General features: G+C 48.4%; 1 protein-coding gene across 5 annotated transcripts in view; it reads right to left on the bottom strand.

Moving 5' to 3' along the window:
- Window positions 1-6,798: 6,798 nt before the first annotated feature.
- The window catches only part of LOC125740044 (extended synaptotagmin-2-like), a 30,446-nt gene continuing 11,919 nt past the window's right edge, over window positions 6,799-25,325 (bottom strand). The window contains exons 6-24 of one of the 5 annotated variants that reach the window (XM_049010734.1): window positions 24,238-24,327; window positions 20,465-20,520; window positions 18,510-18,630; window positions 18,013-18,189; window positions 16,354-16,436; window positions 16,202-16,250; window positions 15,892-15,981; window positions 15,537-15,632; window positions 14,173-14,274; window positions 12,996-13,058; window positions 10,961-11,035; window positions 10,756-10,842; window positions 10,383-10,532; window positions 9,559-9,965; window positions 9,213-9,311; window positions 9,001-9,132; window positions 8,760-8,865; window positions 8,609-8,658; window positions 6,799-8,150 (exon numbers count right to left, since the gene is read on the bottom strand). In XM_049010734.1, the coding sequence (XP_048866691.1) occupies window positions 8,105-8,150; window positions 8,609-8,658; window positions 8,760-8,865; window positions 9,001-9,132; window positions 9,213-9,311; window positions 9,559-9,965; window positions 10,383-10,532; window positions 10,756-10,842; window positions 10,961-11,035; window positions 12,996-13,058; window positions 14,173-14,274; window positions 15,537-15,632; window positions 15,892-15,981; window positions 16,202-16,250; window positions 16,354-16,436; window positions 18,013-18,189; window positions 18,510-18,630; window positions 20,465-20,520; window positions 24,238-24,327 (2,079 nt within the window). In that variant the 3' untranslated portion in view covers window positions 6,799-8,104. Of the gene's footprint in view, window positions 8,151-8,608; window positions 8,659-8,759; window positions 8,866-9,000; window positions 9,133-9,212; window positions 9,312-9,558; window positions 9,966-10,382; window positions 10,533-10,755; window positions 10,843-10,960; window positions 11,036-12,995; window positions 13,059-13,724; window positions 13,761-14,172; window positions 14,275-15,536; window positions 15,633-15,891; window positions 15,982-16,201; window positions 16,251-16,353; window positions 16,437-18,012; window positions 18,190-18,509; window positions 18,631-20,464; window positions 20,521-24,237; window positions 24,328-25,325 lie in introns of all 5 variants that reach the window. The other 4 variants (XM_049010736.1, XM_049010735.1, XM_049010737.1 and 1 more) reach the window with 4 other exon arrangements.

Genomic DNA, 25,325 nt, shown 5'->3' with positions numbered 1-25,325 from the left:
TAGCATCATGTTTAGCAGTTATATCGTGGTCAAGATCCACAGAGTAGGCGTTGATGAACAGGTGAGGATCTAAGAACTAGACACGCGACACTAACGCTCCATCTGGTGCCTGATGCCACAGCAGAGCCAAGATGGTGCCCCAGGGAGGCTAAGGAGACCCGCTCTCCTCAAACCCCGTACAGAGTGCCTTTACTCTTCGAACCCCGAGCCGCCGGAATAGGAGACATGCGAGCCATGGATGAGGCTCTCTGGAGCTCGGATGGGATGCAGAAATGCATTTATCACTCCACTGGCACCTTAAGCAGCAATTACACAGGCGGCCCTTGTTATGTGATGAACGACCAGAGCGATTCGGCATAACGATAAAGGGGAATTAGCAGATTGGCCTATAAGGTGCCATTAATCACAGAGGAACTGGGGGTCATTGGGTCTGGCCAAGAGTGAGCGATGGCATCGATCTCCCAGATGCTTCCTGCGGCAAAGTTCACTGGTATAAAGACGCCTTAATCCCTTATCTGTCTGTCCAGTTCCCATGAGGCAAAACCAGTGTCACAAGGAGCCTAAACAGGCACTAAATGACCAGATCTGGCTGCCAACAGAGTGCCACAAAGATGCAGGCTGTCTGAAAACCGTAGCAGGATGTTTTTGGGTGACTGCTGTAGGTCTTCAACAGGTTGATGCAGTGTAACTCGTGGGAGTTTTACTTACATAAAAATGTTCTGAAGGCAGAACAAAAATGATTGGTTCAGAGGGATAACCAATTAGATTGTAGATGAGGTGGATCCAAGCAACTAGAGGAGGCAGGACATCTGATTGGTTAGTCGTGTCTCCTCTAGTTGTTTGGACTCACCTCTTCTACACTCTGATTGGTTATCTCTCTGAGCCAATTAGTTTTACGGAAGTAAAACTCCCATGAGTTAAAGGAACACATACCTGTTACATACAGCATGTCGTATCTTACTATCTCAAGGGCCAAATAAATAATTCAGAGACTATCAATTACATTAATTTTATAGACTTGACTTACATAACCACACACACAATCCCAATTTTAGCCAATAAACCCTTCCCCAATGGCTGAGAAACGTGGCAGGTCATGGTGGAGTCCTAGTGAGACACCAGGGTATGACAGAAATATGAGAGCGCTGTGTCTATTTAGGAACAATGTGATTCCAAAAGGTGTTACTATACTTGTAACCTTCATAAATACATGGAAATATGGGTTTCCGACGAACGCCTTTGTTCGCTGTCATAGGCTCCAGACCCCGTACTAAACAAGCAGTTATGGAAGATGGATGGACGGGCATTTGGATGTTCTAAAGGGAAATGCTACAAAAGACAGTTATTACATTTTCATCCCATCGGGGTGCCCGTCTAATCAATGAGAAGACCGACTCTGAGAACATTTAGGAGCCAAGGGAGACTGTTGCTAGGGAACGCATCATCGCTGTACCTGCAAGCTGTGCTTCAAACAAAATCCTGAAAGGCTGGTCCATGCTATTTGTGCATCCCAATCAATAGAGCACGAACGGCGCCATAATCTCCTAACACCATGCGAGGCTCGCATTCAGAAACACACAAGGAGCTCAGCAGACTACTCGACTGGAGTAATACCGGGCTAGGCCTCCTGCGATACCAAAGGCCTTTCTGTTTCACTGAATGCTATCAGGCCTCACGTTGTCTTCTCGGGACGGGCAACAGAGAACGGCAACAAGCCCGCAGCTGCACCACCTCGTGAATTAACAGCAGATTTACGGCAGAACTTCCAGGGGGAAAAATAAGACAAGCGCGGCTATCTCTTCTAGGTGCAGACAGAGCGAGAAAAGCGCAATGAACATTTCCTGGAAGGAGAAAAAAAAACATGGCAATGTTCGATTGAAGTGAAAATGTCGAGTTTTGTATAATCAGACTAATTCAGGGGCTGAATAGGTCGCCGGCGCACATTTTGGTGTACACATCGACATTTTAATGGGGGACGCAAGAAGCCTGCACTTCCTGTCACGAAATTAGAGAAGAAAAACATTACATGCTTGATGCAAGGAAGCCTAATTGGCTTTTCAGACGCAATGCATAGCTCTTTTCTTCAGCTCTGTACTGTTAAAGAATAATTTTATAATTCATGTCAAAGAACAAAACTCACACACTGGGAAAAACAGTTCAGCTTGAGTATTGCTGTTTTTTCTTTTTATCACATGCTTCTGTGCTTATTTATTCCTCCAGAACTTCGACGGATAAGTCATACTGCCACCATGTTTGCCATCCACATCTTTTTGGAACGTGGGTGTCAATACAGGCCAATGTACTACAAATGTTTCTCACCCGAAAGTGTGAAAGGGGGGGGCGGACTGTTAGATGTACTTTAACAATACAACATTAGGGGGGGAAAAAAACCTTGTGTATGTGTTATTATTCTAAATATCACAACTAAAAATGGACTCGAATCTGATTGATTGACAGCGTGCTCATTCAAAGACTCGGTTTTTCCCATTCATTGCTTTTAATTTATTTTCGGGTTTTCTAACGTCAGGATGCCTCTTCGTGATAATATTTCACGGACGCTGTTATTAATAGTGCTGCTGGATTGCGACAGACAGAGATATAACATTCTGGATGTTTGGTCAATAACTTTAAAAAATCTCAATACAATATCCTTTTATCAAATTACTCCAGCCTGGCAGATGAAATGAACATATGAGCAGTGCCACAATCGCTACGCCGTCCTGTCGATTCTACATTGGATTCCACCTTATCTCGCTCCACATTGACACCGAACGGATGCCATGTTAAATTAAGTGTGGCTGACAGATTCATTCATCAATAGATTTCCAGATATTGATCTAAAGGCTGTGCTACGTTTTTCAGACGGCTGGTAACCTAAGAAGGGTACAGGTGAGATGGTATTGCGGTGAACACAGGGTCTTGTTACGCATGTGAATTAAAGCAACCCATGTGAGCACTTTAGCTGGCAGCAAATCCCTGGTTCTTCCCTGGAATTATAGATCTACATAAGACTTAGGTCTTGCCGGGTGTCACCTCAAACCACACTGTACCTGCAGCACAACAGATGATTCAAAACGGACTCATCATATTAATCTCACTTTGCACTTTACCACGTGGTGATCTCGTAAGACTAATTCATGTGTTTTTGCAAAAAAACTCAAATAAAAAATTTAAAGATCAAAAGTACGCATCTGGAATATGAAAAATTGCGTACAGGAGCAACAAGACATCTTATTCATATTTATAGTTTTAAACACACAGTCGAATTCAACACTTGCAGAACGCTTAAAAAAGCCAATTGGGATGTACTTTCTGCAGACTGATGTCTAGTGAATAAAAAAAATAAATGCCATAAATGTGTAAGTGAGCCGCAAAGCTTTGCAAAATGTCGTAAAATACCCGTCCTTTCAAAATATTGCAGGAAAACATAAGAAGATGCAATAAGGCAAAGATCCACAAGATGGCGCCAGGATACAGGAAAATCTTAGTTACACGTCGATAAACTCCGGTTAAAATTCAGATTGGTGGTATTCTCACGATTACAAGCCTTTCAGATGAATAATATATGTATTAAATTAATTACTCTGATCAGTAACCATTAGATAAGTCGTGTTCATCTTACCTCAAATATAGTAACCAGATGTTTTAAATGAGATTTGGTGGAGATTTGTGAAAAGGGAGGGGCGGGGGAGGCTATGTTTTATTAGCAGGATCTGATTTAACTAATTAGTGTACATTAATGTGAGGGGGTAAAGCTCCTAAAACAGCCCTACTGACGCTGATGAAGTATATATCAGTTTCCTAAACAGACACGACAGTTCTGGTAGTCGATACTGGATGAGTAAGCTTCAGCAAATGTAGATTCATCATTGTTTATATTATGTAATATTATTTTTGATGTAACATACAGGTTGCCATATCTATCCATTTTCCATACTCGCTTTTCCAATCGAGCATGACAGCAACCAAATAGTCTATCTTAAGAAACTGAGGGGAGATCCCGCAGCGGACAGAAGGGTTCACACTCGCAAACAGACACGCTCTCATGGCAGTTCAGTGACACTATTTCTTCTAACCACATGTACTGACTGCGGGAGGAAGCGGGGATACTCAGAATAAAGACGCACGTATGTGAGGAGAACATGCGAAATACACGCCACGCCGGACCTGCGGAGGACAGAGCGCTACCCACACAGCAACCGCACCGGCTTCACCTTCAAGTACATACTGTGTGTTGTGGTGCCAAATGAAAACAAACATAAATACATACATTTGTTCCAGTGGGTAGGCATGGATAGGGGCAAGGGCAGCTCTGGAGTATTTATAGATGCATCTGAAGAGGAAAAAGTAAACTTCTTTCTACTGAGTTTACAAAATAATAAACACCGTATATTCTTAGCTCACACAGTAATCGTGTTTACGATTCATGTACACTAACTGAGCACTATATTAGGAACACCAGTATACCTGCCTATTCATGTAGTTATCTACTCTGCCAGTGTGGCAGCAGCGCAGTGCATAAAATCAGGCAGATACAGGTCAGGAGCTCCAGTTAATGTTCACAAACAACAGAGTGCGGGGAAAAAAAAAAAGATCGCTGATTTGTTTATTGGTGCCAGACAGGCTGGTTCGAGTATTTCTGTGGCTGCTGATCACATGGGATGTCCATGCGCAACAATGCACAATGTAAACAGTTTACTCAGAATGTGCCGAAAACAAACATCCAGTGAGCAGCAGTTCCCGCAGATGCAAATGTCATGTAGATGTTAGAGATCAGACTAAAATGGCCAGACTGGTTCCAGCTGACAGGCAGTGGTAACTCAGATAGCCACTCTGCACGGCCGTGGTGAGCAGAAAAGCATCTCAGAATGCACAGCATGGCAGATGGACTACGACAGCAGAAGACCGTGTCGGTTTCCATTCCCGTCCGTCAGAAACAGAAAGCTGAGGCTATAGTGAGCACAGGCTCACCAGAACTGGATAGCTGAAGACTGGAAAAGCATAGGCTGGTCTGCTGAGGCACACAGATGGTGGAGTCAGAATTTGGTGTCAACAGCTTGAATCCATGAACCCAGCCTGCCGCGTGTCAACAGTCCAGGCTGCTGTCGGTGGAGTAACTGCGTAGGGAATGATTTCATAGCACAATGTGGGCCTATTCATACCAATCATTCATCACATGAATGCCTCAGCCTATTTAGGTGTTGTTGACCATGTGCATCCCTTAATGCATACAACAGACCCATCTTCCAACAGCTACTTCCAGTATAATACAAAGCAAAAGTCAGACTGGTCCTTTCAGGTGGTCGTCCCAATCAATGGATCTGACTTCAGTAGAATATCTCCGGGGATGTGGTAGAACGAGAGATGTGCAGCGTGGATGTGCCGCTGACGAATCTGCAGACACTAGCATGATGATGGATTAAAGATGACAAAATCCAGACCGGGAGGAATTGCGGCTATTCTGAGAGTAAAGGGAGGCTCTCTACCCGGTATTAGCATAGGGTTCCTAATAAAGCTCTCAGTGAGTGTTATTCAGTTCTGCGAACAATTATAGTTCTGGGTATTTGGAAAAACCATTCCATGTTCTATGATTAACACCGGGGGAGGCATGAGGCGGGGGGTCACCCCATTTCCCCATTGACTCCGCCTCTGGATATGGGCCGAGTAAAACACACGGATGTCCTACTGCTCTGCCCCAGCAAGAAAACGGCTGATCGCTCAGCCAACTTTTTGCGGCAGTTTTTTCTTTTTAAACTAATATCGATTTTCACATTAAGCTTTTCTACATCTATAGATTCTTTGTGATCGGCAGCCGGCAGAAGCGAGCTCCTGTTTTCGTATCTCCAGCACCGTGTAACTCGGGCATTAATGAACCTTTGCGAAGGGTGGCCTGTTTTTCTTCCATCCTGACCTGCAGTTGCACTTTCTACGGGAGTACACGTGCCATTTCGCAAATACGCCGCAGCTCTGCTAAATCCTCACTGCAGGGCAGCTAAAATGGGGCGAGCTGTTGCTCTCTCAAGAAAAGCACAGACCCTGAGTCGCTCATGCAAAAGCACAGATCCCTTCACTAAGAAGTGAACCAGAAGGGAACAGAGACAGTGTGTGGCTCAGCGGGGCAAGGCTCTGTGCCTGTGTTCAGAAGGTTGTTGGTTCTAACCCAGCCTCGGCACATCAGTGGGTCCTTGAGCAAGGCCCTTAACCCCCAGCTCCCTGGGTGCTGCTACGGGTGGCTGCCAGTTTGCTCTCACCTAAAGAGAACAAGCTGGGGGAGGTGTAAAGAGAATTCACATGTTTATAATTATGTCCCATCAGGGGCACCATAAAGCGGGAGGGCGGGAGTAAATTATGACAATTTTAATTGTAAGGGCTCCTCAGTGGTAGAGGCCCTTGAAAATCTGGAAAAAACTGGATTAGTTCAGATTATGGGCCCATAGTATGGGGTCCAAAATCTCTAGCCAAGCCCCCCCCCCCCCCCCCAGCAACCATTGACCCAGGAAAGGGACACGGTATCCCTGGAGTCCATCCCTCTATGCAAAGGAGACACAGCTGCATGCCCCATTTGCAATTTAGACCCAACAGCTCACATACCCACAAGGCTTCAGCAGACATGCAAACTCTATGCACAGATCCTGGAGCTGAGACTGCAAACCCAGGTCTGGAAGCTTCCAGCTGCAGCACTGGCCACTGGCGTCTTCACTGCTGGATGTGGCCTGTTTTTACGTCGGGCAGGATTTAAAGCACATGACACTTACAGGAATAACCTCAAATTACAAAAACAGCATACAGGCCCAGTGCCTAAGTACAGTAATAGCTCTTTATTTATTTAAAAGCTTTTGAGGAGACATTCTCAAGTACAGAAACCTTAAAAGCGTCTTTACATATCTGAATAGTCATTTTTAAGGCACCAGATAAATAAGTTACAGAGGCATATCAGCTTGCTGTGGAAGTAGGAAAATACCAAACAGACAACTTTCATTCTCATGAGTTCCCTTTTAGAGAAAGGAAAAAGGCGAGCGAATATTCAAAGTTCTGGTAACGACATCATAAAATGACGTGGTCCATTTAAAACATGAAACTGTCCGAAACCTTCTCTGTAGTCCCGATTGTCATTCTGATTATACCTTACAGAGATACTTGACATCGATACCGGATACGCGTTCAAAAACATTCACGTAATTAATGTGTTTTGTGACAACTACAGCAGTGAACCCCGTCGATACACACAGATCAACGTAATACCTCACTCAGAAGGCATGTTGCATGCAGTGCGGCGAGGTCGTATTAAATATGAAGTGTGCGTAAAGTACGTGCGCTTAACTAAATCCGCAGTGAGACCGTTACTACAAAATAACATCCATATTGGAATAAAAAGCTCCTGGCTGATTTCTGAGATGGACGGCCATGTGAAAAAAATGGAAGCAGAATAATTTGATGTCCAATCGCAGTATTGCGTAAGGACTCTTATGCGTATAATACAAACAAACAAAAAAATGAAGGTAAAAACATACCGATACGAGAATTAAATTTAATACACGAGAGGAATATAAAGCACGACGTACAGATGCATTTGGCTTCGAATGGCACCGGAAACACGATGAAAAACTTGCCTCTTTGGTTGTCTTTGACAGATCGTAAAACCGGCCTGCGCCAGCTGACCAGACTGGGTTCAAAAACCCCTTTTTCTTTTAATTCCGTTCATTCAAAAGCACAATGTAAATTTTCCTTCTTAAAAAATACTTGATACAGCTCATCAGGTAACACTGAACACCCCCGCTGATTACACGCCGTACGCGGACCACAGGTAGCGCGATCTCTCCATATATCCTGAACATCATTGCTTTGAAATGAAGACCCGTTCTTGGGTACCACACTCTTCCTTTTTTTACCTATTGCACACAAAACATTAGCAAAAATCGGGGGTAAACAGGGACATTTATAAAGGTATAATTATATAAAAGGAAAATTAGGCTTCGCTTGTTAAATAACAATGATCGTGATGGCTAAAATGTAACACTTTAGAATAGGTTGTTACATCAGTGATGTTTGTAAAAACGGAACAAAGTTATATGACGAGTCCCTCCCCCATCCCCGTAACACTCCTTTAAGTATCAAGTGTTCTTCTCGAGCCATCCTCCGTCAGCTCAAACCTGAAGCGGGAGAAAAAAATGGAAACAAACTATTACTTATAATTAACAATGTACCGATCGATCCCACTTTGCTAGTTATGATCGGGGTTGATGCTAAAACTCTGCAGCATGCGGCCCCTGTATCATCCAGCAGGGGGCAATAAAACCTAGCACCCAAAATCTGAAGATTAAGCTGCTTCATAAGAATCTGCTACCTTCGCTTCTGTGCAGGTCGACGCTGTTTCAGCACGGTTACATACATGTCGTTTTAATATTGCGTAGTGTTTTTATTTCTTTTTTTTATTGTTGTTACCACAGGCATAGAAAAATACAATACTAAACTGGTGTTACTCTCATCTTCTGCACCATTTAAGCAATTAAAATTCAGCTTATATAGAAGACCCTATTTCAGCCTGTGACCATGTTCCATTCAGCAGCACACGGCAGCTGACGGATGCCAGTGGGAAAGGCTGCATTACCACTGAGTCCAGCCTTTGGAGATGTCGTCACACATCAGATCAACCAGCACCTGCAAACGGGGATATTTTCCATAGTTAAAAGTTGCCACATTACAGAAGGACAGTTTGGGTTATTGCCACTAGGGGGCACTGCGGTTGTCGGAGGACGTACCTTTCCCAGAAGCCCCTTGTGTTTGGACAGCAGCCCGCCCCCATTTTTGACAGCCACGTCCAGGGGCCTCCTGTGGAGCTCCGCTAGAGAGACGCTGAACTCAAACCTGCCAACAAGCAAAGACACAACTGCTGTTCAGCCACTGTCCTGCAGGAGGCATCAGTGAACCCGAAACAGGTGGGTAAAAACCGCGATCATTCACGGAGGTGACCCACGGCTTCCCGTGAGGGCCGGCACTCACGTGTGGTCATACACTGGGTTCAGCGTCTTTTTTATGGTGTGGGTTTTTCTCCTGCCGGAACGCCGCTTGTCGGGAAGCAGGTACAAACGCACGTAGGGGTCCGAGCCGCTCTCCGTGATGGCGATGAGGTTCCTGCGTGAACCAAAACTAAGCTTAGAGTCACGTTCAGGGCTTTGCCTCGGGAGACTGGCGCCCCCTGCAGGCAGACTCACCTGCAAGCATGCACTACTACCATCAGCTTATTTCTCTGGGAGCTGTGTCTCACTGTCAGCTGCACCTCGCCCAGGGGGAAGTGGTTGGGGGCGGAACCACTGTGGGAGGAAAGAAGATGTTATCGCCATGCCCACCGTCCCACACAAAGCCAGCAGATACTGGCTGAAGCCCAGCACAGCTCTGAGAAGTTGTCATCAATTTAGCGATCCTGTGTATTGTATAAATACATCCTGACGTAGTTGTGAGAGAGAGTCCTCCGTCTAAAGATAACCAACTGCATGAATTTAAAAGTGAGTCGACCCTTTAAACAGCTGCACCCTGCTGGGGGGGGGGCGGGGGGCGTACTTCTGCAGCTGCCGCAGCCTCTGCTGCAGCTCCTGGGTGGCGAAGGGGTTGGAGATGTCGGAGGCGATGCTAGGAGTGGGTTCCTTGGCGGCCAGCTGGGTCTGGGAGCCCGAGACGGCCAGGCTGGAGGAGCTTAAGCCCGCCCTGGCCAGCTGGGCGGGGCTACCCGGGCACTCCGGCGCCTGCCGCTCCGGGTTGCAGGTGGGAGGCGCCGCCGCGGGGGTCGGGGGGGCCGCCACGGAGTCCGGCGTCCTGCTTGCGGTTGACTTGGCCACCGGGGTGGGGGGCTGCTCCTTTCTGCCACTAACCCCACCTGTCTTGTCACCGGCATTGACACTGACGCTGGCCTTCCTCACCTGGACCGAGGACGGCTGGTCCGATGGGTGAAGCTTCTCCAGGCAGAGAACCTGGATGTGAACAAGGAAAACGCTTCACACGCTATAATACACAAGTATGGATTCATCTGCTTTTGTAGGCAGAGACCTGAACACACACACCCCTCATTTGTCTATATTGTTTTCTTATCAACACTGGATGTTCTTCTACTTTTGCCTTTGCATTTGGTTTTAGTCCCTCACTGAAAGCGTATGTAGCTTTAAAAACATGAATTGTTAAACTTGGTTTTGTTCCAAAGTGATACACGGGAGTGGATCAGAGGGCAGGATCAGCCGGTCCCTGCAGCGACTGGGCTTAAAAGCCTCATTTGAGGACCCTATGGTGACATCACTCTGCCATCCATGGGCATTGAACCAGCGACCTTCTGATCACAGGCACCCTCCTAACCCATAGAGCTCGGGTGTCCATGCGCGGCCCTTCTTCCTCACCCTCAGCACCACCTTCATTTTCAGTGTGCACTCAGGCCCCGAGTTACAGAGGGGGAACCGCTGGTCAAGTGTCATGTCCTCAGCTTCCAGCAGGGGGCGCAGGGGGAGAGACAAGGTGCCCAGGGAGCAGGCGTGCTTATCGTCCTTCACCTGGAGAGAGATGCACGAGGCCAGATTAATGTCACTTGCAGATAGAGACATCCACGTTGTCGTTCGCTGAGGCAGGAAGGCGTAGTGACATGGAATATGAAGATATAGGCACACAGTACCCTAGTATGATTGCTCACACACACACACACACACACACACACACACACACACACACACACACACACACACACACACACACACACACACACACACATTCCTGTACCTCCACCTCCAGCTCCTGACTTCTGGGGTTGTGTATAAGGAAGGTAAAAGCCTCCTCCCACACCGGCTCATTGGTCTTGTGTCGAGTCTACGACAGGATAAGAAGGTCACATGTATTATGCCTGTACAGTGGAGCCAAAAAGCGCAGCGACATTAGACACAGGAAGGGGGTGCCCCCTCCTCCCATGCCCTCAGGACCCACTCACCTTACTCTCGAACGTTTTGTGTCCAACAGTAAATTGGACGAATGGGTTGGGATCGCTGCTCACCTTCTTGCCGGACTGGAGGTTAAAACAAATGAACGTAATTTCAAAATGGCCGCCATGCAAGCTACTAGAACAAAACAAGGCAGCCAGAGTTCAACGGGCCTCACGATGCCTCACGGACCTCGGGCCATTAGCCATTTCACGCGAAGGCGAACGGGAGTGTTGTGAAGGAAATCGCTTTGCCGAAACTCATCAGCTACTCGGCATCAGACAATCGGCTGCTTGCCGTCTTCCTAGATGCACCCAAGGAGCAGCACTTACAGGCTAATTTTACTGTCCTTAATTGTTTGAAATGACTTTGAGATGACTGACTTGGATCGATGTGGGGATTAATTCCTGTCAGATCTCTGGAAGCCCTCCCAATTAAATTAGTCTGACAAATGCTGGACTCTCAGGAGTGAGATTGATTGCATCTAAATATACCACAGAACTCGTGACGACGACAAATATATTGATTCCATATATACATGTATACAAACTAAATACATACTATGTATATACCAATATATCCGGAGTACGACATTATAGGCGACTTAATGTCGACACGTTCGTCTAGCCAGCTGTGGTCGCCTGCCACCTGCGGCAAACGGAACGTTCGGCAGAAACTTCTGGAATCCTTCCGTTTCCAGGCTGACTGGATGAATGACATAAGAACTACACCAGTCAATAAACCCCATGGTGATTCCTTCGCATGTCAGCCGAGGAGGTAAATTTAGCTCTCGTAACATCCCAGAACGTGGATAGGAGGAAAAAGCCCGGAGAAGTATTTTAATCATTTTATTACCTGGGCCCATGAACCTTGGCAAAACCTCTACGGTCAAATCAAACGGGAGATCAAACTGGGACAAGGAGGAATAAAACTGGATAAAACCAGGCAAACTGGATAGATTGTATACATGCCCTACTAAGACCCAGCAAGTCAGTTTTTCATATCAAGAGCTTGAAGGTTATTCCATTAGGATGGTTAGATATACAGCATGGAACACAGATTCAGTTCACAGGCGTTAAGAGGTTTTAGTTGGTTCTGTTAACATACAAGCTGGTCAAAGAAATGCACAACCTGCCTCACATACTGTCCTAAAGAAGAGTGTTAGTTACTCATGGTCAGATCTGCACAAGGGAAGAAACTTACTGATCAACGTGCCTGAGGGAAACGCAAAAGATGGACGAGTGTGTACTGGGTGGGTGGTGACGGGGTCAGGTCAAGAGCACCAGTGCAATCGCCAAGTGTCATGTTGACATGTACAGTCGTAGCGACACATTAGGGCTAAGTGTGTGGTCATAGCGTGCCGTGTCATGACAGTGTGTGGTCATAGCGTGCCGTGTCATGACAGTGTGTGGTCATAGCGTGCCGTGTCATGACAGTGTGTGGTCATAGCGTGCCGTGTCATGACAGTGTGTGGTCATAGCGTGCCGTGTCATGACAGTGTGTGGTCATAGCGTGCCGTGTCATGACAGTGTGTGGTCATAGCGTGCCGTGTCATGACAGTGTGTGGTCTTAGTGTGTCGTGTCATGACAGTGTGTGGTCATAGTCTGTCATGTCATGACAGTGTGTGGTCTTAGCATGCCGTGTCATGACAGTGTGTGGTCTTAGCATGCCGTGTCATGACAGTGTGTTATGTCATGACAGTGTGTGGTCATAGTGTGCCATGTCATCACAGTGTGTGGTCTTAGTGTTTCATGTCATGAACAACGTGTGGTCATAGTGTGTCATGTCATGACAGTGTGTGGTCTTAGTGACCATAGCACATCATGATAGCGTGTGGTCATAGCTGGTCACATCATGATAAAGTGTGTGTAGTCATAGGGTACCATGTTGTGACAGTGTGTGGTTATCATGGTCACGGTGCACGGTCACAGTGTGTCAGTTTGGTAGCGAGGGTGCCGTCACGTCCCGTCATAAGGAACGCTTGCAGGGAGTGCCGTGTTCTGTATGCCTTGGTTCAGGCCCACATGTGTGTGCTGGTACTTTACCTTCAGGGCCTTATTGACTGAGCTTCTCTTCAACCCGTCATAGTTGAACTCTAACGGATTGCGCTTTCCAGGCAGGAGAGAATGAACACACCAGGTTATTTAGGCATGCAGAGATGAGGGACGTACGTCAAACCCAGGCCACAGAGACGGACACACAGACACACACATTGACATGGTTATGGAGTTAAAGCACCCCCCCTCCCAGACACAAAACACCCACCCCCCAGCACCGAAAACAGGTACAAAGTAAAGGAAACAACACAGAACAGCGAGAGGACGAGACAGAGATGCGATGGCGGGTTCAGCGGCGAGGAACAGGAATGATTAGAGGGTTTTGAGTCTCTGCTGTCAGGGTGAGATGAGATTCCCACAAAAATAACTGGACTTGTGTAGGTTGGGTTGGTTCAGATAAAGCTGGGGTGTACAAACTCCTAGCTCTTCCCAGAATGACAGCTTGACCCAGGAGGAGAGACTGTGTGCAACACCTGATGAAGTCTGACAGTGATAATAAAAGTAAATAAAATTCACAAATAACAACAGCCTAAATGAATCACGTGACGGAGGGATGCCCGCTTAGCTCAGTCTGTATGTGGTTAATGGCTCAAACTGTGGAACAAAAGGACTTAATGGAATGTACAGGGAGGTGGTGTGGGCCACACTGGACATTTCAGGCATGCATGTTATGTCTGGAATTCGCAGAGGGGTTATGTGTGCACAGAGAGGCCTTACCCAGCATGCAGTGGGCTTGCTCGGAATGCTAGGCAGCTGATAGGACAGAAGCAGCAGCAGCAGGATGGGGGGAAAAAAATACAGCCAATGAGATGAAGGAATTATGATGACATGGTCCAGAGAGAGGTCAGACTAGAAGGGTCATATTTATCCTTTTAAAAAAAGCCTGTTTTTTTTTTCCTTTTCCCCAAATTTACCTACATGGCTTCCGCCGATAAGTTCACAGCATTACCGAACTACAGGCAGGTAAACACCGCTGAAATGCTGCTGGCTTTGAAAGCACTGTGCATGTTCAGCCGTGTTAAGCATCTCAACCGTGCAGCAGAGGCATTCGCACATGCGTTTTTTTTTTTTTTCCTCTCGCAAACATCCTTGTTGTTTCGGTTGCCACGACAACACCCAATCACACTTCGGCTAATGCTAAAAGGCAAAATTCCAGGAGACTCACAAATAACGTTCTATAGAGTGAGGTAGTATTCTCACAAAAGACTAGGCCCGAAGCTCTCCTCTCTTTTAAGTATCCACTGCCAAAGCTGCCTTCGAAGACACTCTTAAAGGGAAGGAAATGGAGAGAAGAAAGCAGAGAATCATGGGACTAGGAGACGAGAAAGCCCCGCCCCCACAGTCACCGCTGAAGCTTGCCCTGCGCTAAACACAGAAAGCATCGCTGTAGGGGACACCTTACATGCATTAACGTGTGCGTATCTGTACACGGAACACGACATGCAGACCTGTCGTGATGAATGTCTGGCCGTTGGAAGCTGGGCTGGAAAACGGGTGGGTGGGGGGGGGGTGGAGGCAAGTCCAAAAACGAGATTCAGGGTTAGGGGAAGGAGCGGGACCCTTAGCGATGGGGGGGACGCGGCGTGAGGATGAGGTCACCCACGGAAAGGGCAAGGGGAAGCACGCGCTGGGTGAAATGCATCGTGGGACTTGACAATGCCGGCGGGAGGCCGAACCCGGGATGGGCAGAGTGTGTAGCTGCGTTTCGCTCAGGTACATGCTTCGCGTTAGCGTTTAGCACTGCTGGTCCACAATCCATGCTAGCCTCATGTTTCTGTGCAACGAGGGAACTTTGACTGCGAAAGATGTTCTAGTGTGTTAAACACTGAATTTTAATTATTTGCATCTTTAGGTAATATACTGAAGCAACCTGAAATTTTTATTCATTCGTACAGCTGAGAATTTCACTAGTGGAATTCAGTATTAGGGTGTGACAGAAGGGCTCATCGTTGGGCTGGAACTAACAACCATGTGGTGCAGAGAGGTGTAGTACTGGCTTTGTTTGTTGCCGCATTTATTTTTTGCCACGATCAGTGGTGTGATCCCCCCTTCTCCCCGCCCCCTTAGTAGGGCTGTGATGTCATAGTCATGAACAGGGGTTCCAGCTCTGGGGGGTGACATTCCTAGTCACTTGGGAGATGAACCCAAGTCGTTCCTCAGCTTAGCGCTCTGTGTGAGGTTCAACCCGAACGGCGGCGGCTTGAGTACACTTAGCACGCTGCCACTGGGACTCAATTTATTAAACATTAATAAACTGATAGGGCTCACTTTAGGCAGACACACGAAAACACGGAAACACACAGAGATGCGCATCGCAAGACCACATACCAGATACGCAATTCTTTTAATGCTCAGGAAGCCCCAAAAAAAGCATTCAAATTAACCAGAAACATGAAGGTATTAGCGATAATTACACTGATACAGATCTAATGCTGAAACCTTCCTCCCATCACAAACCACTTGGCAATTAGATACAGGGATAAAAAGGCATCGCCTGGGGGGGGAGGGGGGGGGGGGGGGCGTACTCACAGGGAGGTTACGAGCGGAGTCCAGGTAAATGAGCAGAATCGCAGAGGAGAGGCCGTCGTTGGCCTGCCCTCTGTCCGCCTTGATGCTCGTCAGCACCTGCAGGGAGAATAATTTGGGGTGCGGGGGGGGGGGGACGTTACCACATGGCACTCCAAGCAGTGTGGTGTTTTTCTGACCCACGCACAGCTGGAGCGCACTGCCAGACAGGAAGCCCCCAAAAATAACCTCAGGGGCTACACCGCAGCCGCTCCGGAGCAGCCTGCACCCGAAGCCACCGAGCTCCGCCTGAGGGTGAGCAGTGGCGCCGCCCTCTCTGCCGCGATTGGCGGCGCATCTCAGCCAGTGGGAACCTCACCTGGTCTAGCTTCTCCGGCGTGGGCAGGAGGGAGAGCCACTCGAGCTTCAGGTGAAGTTTCCCAGTGGAGACTTCATCTAGCTCAAACCACTGGAAAGGGAGAATGGCAGGAGAGCTTAAAAATGTCTCCAGAGGCTGCCGCTCCTTATTCAGGCAGCAGGGGGCGTAGTAGTTAAACGATTCGTAGTTCTACCCAGCAGAAGGTTCCTGTATCTGGATGTTCAGCTGCAACAAACGGCTGGGATATAAACTTAATGTTTTTTTTTTTACTCGCATGAACGTTCTCTAATAGGATTTCCGTAACCCTCACCTCATCCACCCTCTGCTCCTTGTGTAGTTCTGTCATGTCAATCATTAAACTGCAAGAGACAAAAAAAAAAGTATTAATTGCATGGCAAGGCTGATGTAAGGAAAACCATATCAATGAAAACAAATGGGGAAAATGATACAGTAACATTGTACCTTCCCAGGAAGTCGTCTTTGTCAGGGTCCTCGTCAAAAAGCTCGATTTCCACATGCTGTCCCGAGTGCTCGTACACGAGGGCCTGCAGGGAGGGTTAACGTCAGCTAATGAAGACAGTCCAAAACCGCGCTTTTCTGCCATCAGGACTTTGAAGAGGACAGCAGGATGGGCAGGGGACAGTGAAACCAACAGGACGGAGACCAGTATGGGACAGAGAATGGGATGCATGGCAGACAGAGAGCATGATTGGCAGCAGACGGAGAGCGAGACAGGACTGAGAGCACGAGGGGCGGTTGGAAGAGAGCGCGATGGGCGGTTGGAAGAGTGCGACAGACGGAGAGCGAGACAGGACTGAGAACGCGATGGGCGGTTGGAAGAGAGTGAGACAGACGGAGAGCGAGACAGGACTGAGAATGCGATGGGTGGTTGGAAGAGAGTGAGACAGACGGAGAGCGAGACAGGACTGAGAATGCGATGGGCGGTTGGAAGAGAGTGAGACAGACGGAGAGCGAGACAGGACTGAGAACGCGATGGGCGGTTGGAAGAGAGCACGATGGGCGGTTGGAAGAGAGTGCGACAGACGGAGAGCGAGACAGGACTGAGAACGCGATGGGCGGTTGGAAGAGAGTGCAACAGACGGAGAGCGAGACAGGACTGAGAATGCGATGGGCGCTTGGAAGAGAGTGAGACAGACGGAGAGCGAGACAGGACTGAGAATGCGATGGGCGGTTGGAAGAGAGTGAGACAGACGGAGAGCGAGACAGGACTGAACGCGATGGGCGGTTGGAAGAGAGCACGATGGGCGGTTGGAAGAGAGTGCGACAGACGGAGAGCAAGACAGGACTGAGAACGCGATGGGCGGTTGGAAGAGAGTGCGACAGACGGCATACAGAGGGCGAGACAGAACAGAGAGCGCGAGGGGCGGTTGGAAGAGAGTGCGACAGACGGCAGACAGAGCACAGTGGGTGTCGGACAAAAAGTGCAATGGGAGTCATACATAGAGCTCGACAAGACAGAGAGCGTGATGGGTGCCGGGCAGAGAGTGCGACAGGACAGAGAGCGTGATGGGTGCCGGGCAGAGAGTGCGACAGGACAGAGAGCGTGATGGGTGCCGAGCAGAGAGTGCGACAGGACAGAGAGCGTGATGGGTGCCGGGCAGAGAGTGCGACAGGACAGAGAGCGTGATGGGTGCCGAGCAGAGAGTGCGACAGGACAGAGAGCGTGATGGGTGCCGAGCAGAGAGTGCAACAGGACAGAGAGCGTGATGGGTGCCGGGCAGAGAGTGCGACAGGACAGAGAGAGAGACAGGTGGCAGGCAGAGAGCCCCACAGCACAGAGAGTGTGTATGGTGGCGGGCAGAGAGCCCAGCAGACAGAACACAGCACACCTACACAAACAGAGAGGCTGACAGACAGCAAACAGGACACCTCCACAAACGGAAGGTCTCTCAGGCACCAGCTCATTAAGGGGGAAGCAGCTCTTATGCTTCACTGCAGATGATATTTCCAGCCCCCAGGGAGCCACTGGTCGTTTTCTTCCCTTCATCCCTTTTTAGGTCATGTTCCACTAGGAAGCCAGCTTCACAACTCCAAGATGGTGAAATCTCACAGATTTCTTTCGGGTTGAAACGCTTGCCTGACCACACAGGCCTTGCATACCTCGTAGACCTCGTTCCACTTGGGGTTGACGGTCTCTTTGATGGTCTTGCTCTGGAAGAGCTGGTTCCCAATCTGAACCACGCCGTAGGGGTCCGACTTCCCTTTGATCAGCCCCCGCAGGAATTTGTCTTTGCCCAGCAGGTCTTGCGCCTCCAGGAAGTGGATCCTCAGGATCCCCTGAGAAAAGCATGGGAGGAAGAAAATGCCAATATGGGGGGGCAGTTTCCATGGCTACAGAACATTAGCGTGGGGGAGAATTATAAACCAACCCATGTAATCCCGATAATAATAGCAGACGCTGCCAGCTAGAGAAGTAGCAGATGGGGTCCCTGGGCAAGAAACCAGATTAAGTGTGGGTTTGTATATGTGCTCAAGTTCAATGTGTTGAGTGAGGAGGCCGAGTAGTGGGCGGAGTCAGGGTGGACTGTGGGTGTGGTCACTGTGGGTGGGGCCAACAGGTGGCCAGGAGTAGAGTAGAGCCACATGCAGCCTCTTACCTTGGGCATGGGGAAGCGAAGCTGCGACAGCTGCACCTGACCCACCAGAGGTATGGTGATGCGGTTGGGCATGACCAGGTAGTTGCAGATGATGTCCTGGATCAGGTTGTCGCACAGGCCACTGCCAGCAGAGAGAGAGAGGGGGCGGGGACACGACGTTACCCCCACAGCTGAGCTATCGCTGCCCCCGAGGTGCACAAACCCTCCTACTGAAGATGAGTATCTGTCAAGAAACTGGGCTGCGTTCACGCCAGAGGCAAATCAGGGCCAGAGACCCTACTTTCCAGCAGAAGTTCAGAACATCTATGAATAGAGCTCCTCTATAGTGTCACCCACTTCAAACCCAGCGCCAGAAGTGGGGACCTGAGCACCGTGGAAACTACACGGCAAACAGAGTAAATGAAAATATTTCATGATTAAAAGTATGAGGCAGGAGGGTGCGCCAACACCTCTACTTCCTGTTTAGCTTTCGGGCAACCACACCCAGGAAACGTCAAGAAAGCTTCGATTACATTTATCTGTTAAAGCAAACAAGCAACCATCTAAGATTACGCAGGGAACAAAATGTAAATTTTACCACTTGTGCTGCAGAGGGCAATAATTCAGCCACAGATAAGGTACGAATAGTTACGGTCTGGGTATATTGGATGCGTAGAGCTGAAAATTCAGATTTGTCTCACTGTGTTCACAAGACTGCTAGACTTTCCCTTTGCCACCAGGGGGCAGCGGCATCCTTTGCAACTGACTCCAACCAGAGGGCTTGTTTTAAAGAACGCCCCCCTTTCCAATGATAAACCTTAATCCCTCCCCCACAGGCTCCCTCACTGCAGAAAAATGCCAGACTTACAACATATTTAATTGTGGCCGCTGAAGGGAAACAGAGACCGAATGTGCACGGAAAAGGCTAATGAACCACCCCTTGTTTGTTGGGGGGAGCTGCCAGACTGCAGCAGAGGGGCTTAAATCACTGGACACTTATTTCCCAGAACCTCATGGGTTTCCAGACAAATACAAGCACCGTCCACCAAAAGTTGATTAGCGTAGCATGCTAGCATTTTATTTCTGGAACCTCTGGATGAGTGTGCATGCTAGAGAAACAATAATAGGTTGAAACATTTTTAAATGGTGACGGGGGGAATCTTGTGACTGGAAACTTTAATCCTTCTTTGTGGGTCAGACACACTCAGGGACAATGATATAGGGGTTGGGGCAAAATTGGGACACCCCTTCTCCCAAAGCTGCCCTCTCACAGGCAAAACGACTTAAATAAAATAAACTAGATCTGTTCCCGGAGTCGAGATCCCATTTATACGTTTCTGGCATGAACTACAAATCGCCCAAAGGTAACCCGAGACACCCAGTCCTCGCCCCCCCAGAGGCTGTGATGGGAGAGGCGGAGGCATCCAGGGGGGTGGCACTGGGAGGGGCAGGTGTTGGGTTGCCAGCTGGCCTAATTCGTCCCATCAGCTCCCAGGGTCTGCAGGGGAGGAGGGGGGCGTCTTCAGAAAACGTGACATCACGGTCTTGAACCAATGACTTCACAGCAATTCTTGTCAGAAAAAAAAAAGGACTGGAGGGGAGCTGAAGGTAAGGTCATGCTGCTCGAAACCACATTTTTAGAGCGACACAGACCAATGGCAGAGCTCGCACAAAGACACATTCCAGAGCAAAGGACTGAGAGCAAATTTCACAACAGATCCTCCCAGGGATGAAGAAGGTCATACCAGCCTGGGCAGTTGGGATGTCAGCGCCCTACTGCCCCACACCATGCTGATCACTGTGACCCACTCTTGGGAACTTGCCCAAGTAGTAAAAGCAGCTGAGCTGGACTGTACCATTTCTGCATTTGAAGGGGGTTGCTATGTCACACAAACTTTGAGGGTTAAACCACAGGCAAAAATCGACCTCTACTGATGGACATATGAACCAGATACAAGAGTCTCTCCAGAACTTACTTAAGCCCAGGAATATCCAGCATGTTCGTCAGGCCGGTCCAGTTGATGTCCAGAAGCTGGGGGGGGGGGGGGGGGGGGAAACAGAACGGAAAATGTTTTTGTACTAAATACAGAGTGACCTTCTGAAACACAGACGGCTGCATTATAGCACGGGATTTATGCCTGCGAGGATGAACGGGGGGGGGGGGGGGGGGGGTTAGGGAGGGTTTAATGAAGTGGCACGTGACACATCCCCGATCCTCAGGAAATGAACCAGTGACATTGAGCGACAACCCGAAGGAGAAGAAGCAGGGAGGAAGGTGCTGGGGGCACGGCAGTCACTCGGGCGGCTGCGGCCGGGCGGCACCCTGCACTCTCCACCCTGCACTTTCATTTATTTAAAACCCATTTCATTATCTGCAGCTTTAATTGTATCAGAGTTGCTATTAAACGAAGATTCTAGAACAGGTCTGTCAAATCAAAAAGCTTAAAAAAAAAAAAAAAAAAAACAAGCTTCTCTCTTGCTGACTGTGCTGACAGTCAGACTACAAGGACAATATCTCTCACATGACTACAAGCATGGGTCACATGACCTGATCTCCTATAGAGCACTGCAATGCACTGCGAGGCCAGCTGGTGGCACCCAGCAGAAATCACTTCTTACGGTCAACTACAGCTTCGGCAAACATTTCCTTTCTTGAAAAGGATCAAAGGTAGGTTTTAAGCCTCGGACTCTTTACAGATTATCATGGAACTAACTGAGGAGACAAACAGGAAGAATATGTCGCACAATCTAATAAAATTTTTCTCAAGACCTTGAGAGACTGACTATGCAGTATCACATAATGATGGGTCGGGGGAAATTTGCAACAAAGGTCTACCGGGGGACACAGAGGCAGGAAGTACCGCTGAAGCAGCGCATACGTGCTGCTTCAGGCCCCCGCGGTCGTGTGCTTCACGCTCACGGTCACTCAAACACTTCTAAATCCTTTAAAAACGCCCCAGGAGGTGAGCGAAGGTAGCCAGAGGCGGACATGGGATTCGGATACCGCTGGCTGGTGGGTCCCTTACTCCTCTGTCTTTTGGAAATCTTTGAAATATTCCCCTGTATAAATTTGGGAAAACGCATTAAAAATAAAATAAAAGACAATCTAGATACGTAAGCAATACCACAACAGCCCAAGCCAGTACAGGTCAGACTGGGTGCCGCGGGTAACGGCGGGATCCACAGCCCGTCTGTGGATGACAGCTGGACGTGACGATTTGCATCATGGCCACACCCCCGTTAAAGACCAGCCGCTCTCACCGGGGCAGGTCGCCACGGTTACACCACAGATGAGCTGCCCGCCCACAACTAGGCTAGTGTGTCGTTTGGCAATAAAAACAAGAACTCCCCTGTCTGGAAACCAGTTTAGGGAACTTTTTATTTTTCTACTGCATAAAAAAAGTAACAAAAAAAGAAAATAAATAACAGCAAAGTCTCCTTGTTTACACATACACATAACAACATCATAACACCATCCCACTGCCCGGTGTAACATGAGGGTGTTCTGTGAAAACTCACAGCAGAAGGAGAGACCCACAATTTGACCCTGGGTTTGTAGACCTGTGCAAATTTTCACACCATGAATCATCAAGGACGACGCTGTGACTTGTTCAGTTCACCATCAGAGGAATGTGGAGAACCTTGGGAAGGTAGAGAATGTGACTAAATACCTTCCCTACAGCACACATTGGCGTTTAAACTGGACCTCCAGGGCAACAGGGGGACGCTAGACCTCTCTCTAACTCCAGTTCTCTCTGAGATCAGTCGTGCTGTTCGTGGTGCTTCAGGTGTCAGTCAGGTGCCAGTTTAAACCTGTACGCCTGACGACCTCGAAGGCGAAGTTTGAGTGACGTTTGGAAGTGATTCTGAATATTGGTGTGTATAAGTGCAAGGGATGTCTGCTGTAGTGGTTTATGGGGGCCTTGCTCTGGCTTACGGAGAGCTAGAGCCACAGATTCCGAGGCAGATGGGAACTATGGAGAAGACCAAGGCGCTCTCTCAGAGAGTCTGCGTGATGCTACACTGTCTCCACGAATAACGTCCCAAGCAGCTACGACCCATGTGACTGGAGTCTGCAATTAAAAGCGTTTTTCCCCATAAAAGGACGGGAGGTGCCTGACTTAGTGGTGGTAACTGAGTCAGGCAGCTGCTATGGTAACCAAACAAACACGCAGAAACTCTGTCCTGGTCATGGGCCCCACCGAGACACGGGGACTGGGGCGGGGCAGTTAATCTCACCGAAGTTTACAAGGCAAACTTGCATAACACAACTTGACCCACAACAACACGACGGCCCTAAATGAGCACATGCCTTTGATTAAAGGAAGAATGATCTGTATCTCTCCTGCGAAGATTTAATCGTGTCTTTACAAGGTCATCCGTCTTCTGCGGCATTTTCATGACTAACCATAAGAAACAAGATCTTGTTTAAGGGTCTAGAGTCCTAGTTGTTAAAGCCACACGCTGTGTCTTGGAACATAAAAGCCACCCCGTCCCAGTCGAGAAGTGAGCAACCTCTGCTCTAGGACATGCCTGTTCACCAGAGAGTCCTCAGCACCTCACAGGAACCCTCCCACAAGGAAACCCCGAAGACAACAGTCAGCAGCAACCGCAGGAAGTTAAAAGGCCACTTCCTGTCATCTGCCAGGCGCCGACTGCAAGCTGCCCTGTGGCACTTCATACACAGAGTGAGTACTATGCCCGGAGAACACCCCAGCCATCGCCTTGTCAACTGCCAATTAGCTTTTAAACCAAAACAAACATCTCTCTGATGCCTGTTAAGTCACGTGGGCTGACAATGCCCAATCATGCTTTCTCCAGACCAGGATTGACGATGGTTAGTTTCCCAGATTAAATAATGCCAGTTTAAGGGCACAGACTAACCTGATTTTCTACTTCAAACCTTGAGAAAGACCATGCTGTCGCATACTCGGGCAAATTACTGAAATTCCCCAGAAAATATTCAGCCACCACAACTGATACAAGGTGCAGTGACTCTGGATTAAAGAGCTGGGGAATAAACATAATATTAAAAGAGGCAACAAAAGCAAACAAACAATGTGGCTTTGCTCTTTCCGGTACTCCAGTCTCCAGATCTCCAAAGACCATATATGTCAATATGAGATGGAGAGGACACTGTCCAGCGGGATGCAATTCCACACGACAAACTTTTTCCACTGGAAAAGCCACTGGAGACCCTCCGGTGATACAGAGCTACAGGAGACAGTCCTTCCGAAGCTGGATTGGGCAGGGCATTGTGGGAAATCGTATTCCCCGTGCCATTTGTTTGCTAAAGAACATAACAACCTGAAATGTACAAAGTGCCTAAAGCAAACACTGCATGATATGGGCCCTGGCTGTAGCACTTCTCAGAAGTTTTGAGGTCGCCTTTGGCCTCTGATATCTACAAGTCCCAAACCAATGTTCTCCGTCAAAACAAGCTGTGAGACAATGCTATCAGAGTCCCGCCTGACCCTCCCTCCCGATTGGATCCTCAGACCTGTCACTCAGAGGACTCATGGTACCTCTGGGAGTTATCAGCACACGTATGCGGGGTGAGGCAGCATAATTTCCTCACATCTGAGGCACTGGAGTGCCCATTGAGAGCAGCTATCGGGCTTTGATCAGCATAGGATGTTGACAAACAGCAAGAGATTAAATAGGAAGGGTGTGTCCAGTGAATGCTATCTAAAATAGTACTGAAACCGGAACAAACCAGTTTCTTGTGAAGAGAAGAGGTGGTACATACCGGTTTCTTCAGAAAGAAGATGGCCAAGGCTCCAACCAAGGGCATGTCTCCAAGAAGAGGCTCCATGACGACCCTCAACACACCATGCAGCTGTGATACACATGGACAGAGACAGTAAGATGGCCAGTAACGAGTTACTCCAACATCTCCTGACGGTGTCTCAAGGTTTGTGGACTCCATGGATGCTTTCTTCCTCCATCTGGAAGATATGAGGTCATATCAGACATAGACAGACACACAGGATGTCGGACTGATGGGCTTTCCAGAAAGGGACCAGATGCTTATGACTGGGAGCGATGTCCACATGTGTCCTGAACATCTGTTGACACCATTCCGCACTTCAACACGCGCACGTCACCTCTCTGACTCAAACCCGGCCCTGGGGGTCTCAGGAAATTAGTCAGAATGAAAGTGGCAGCAGTTACATGAAACCAATGGTCTACTGCAAAAAGCTACAGGGATGGACTCCTGGAAAGCTTTAAAAGGATCTGCTTGGCCCAGAATAGCTCTGGATGGGGATGACATGTTTGTATCAACGTGCCCTTATTTGGCTGGCAACAGGTCTCCAGACGACTCTTTACAAGCTAGATAGCATTTTCTTGTCTCTGTCCTTGTGTGGTAAAAAAATGAATAGTAAAAAAAAAAAAAAAAAAAAAAAAAACAGCCCGACAGAGTTGCTGAAATTGGTTTAACCTGCTTTTGTTCGTCAGCAAATTTGTCAAGTATTCAAAGCAGGTTGCCAGCAAGGCACAGAAAACGCAAAAATCACGCGGCGAATCGCGCGCAAATAAAAATGAATAATGACAAAAACAACAGCTAGTCTGCTTCGCCAGTAACTACCAGGAATAAGTTTCTGCTTCTTGTCACTAACTGGGAGGTAACAAAAACAGACGTGTGTGTCTGTGTGTGTGTGTGGCGGGTCTGGACCGAGAGGGAGGTCGCCAGGGGGCAGAGAAGAACGCGCCCCGTAAGACATTAGCACTGGGTGCTAAGACTGAGCCTCACCCCTACGCCAGTCCCCTGCAGCCACCTATCGGGGACAGAAATGACAGCCATGCTGTCGCTGACTATCCAGATTAGTGCCACAT

The sequence above is a fragment of the Brienomyrus brachyistius genome, chromosome 4 (assembly GCF_023856365.1).
Source record: "Brienomyrus brachyistius isolate T26 chromosome 4, BBRACH_0.4, whole genome shotgun sequence".
Taxonomy (NCBI): Eukaryota; Metazoa; Chordata; class Actinopteri; order Osteoglossiformes; family Mormyridae; genus Brienomyrus; species Brienomyrus brachyistius.
The sequence above is the reverse complement of the archived record's forward strand: the minus strand, read 5'-3'. Positions and strand labels throughout refer to the sequence as shown.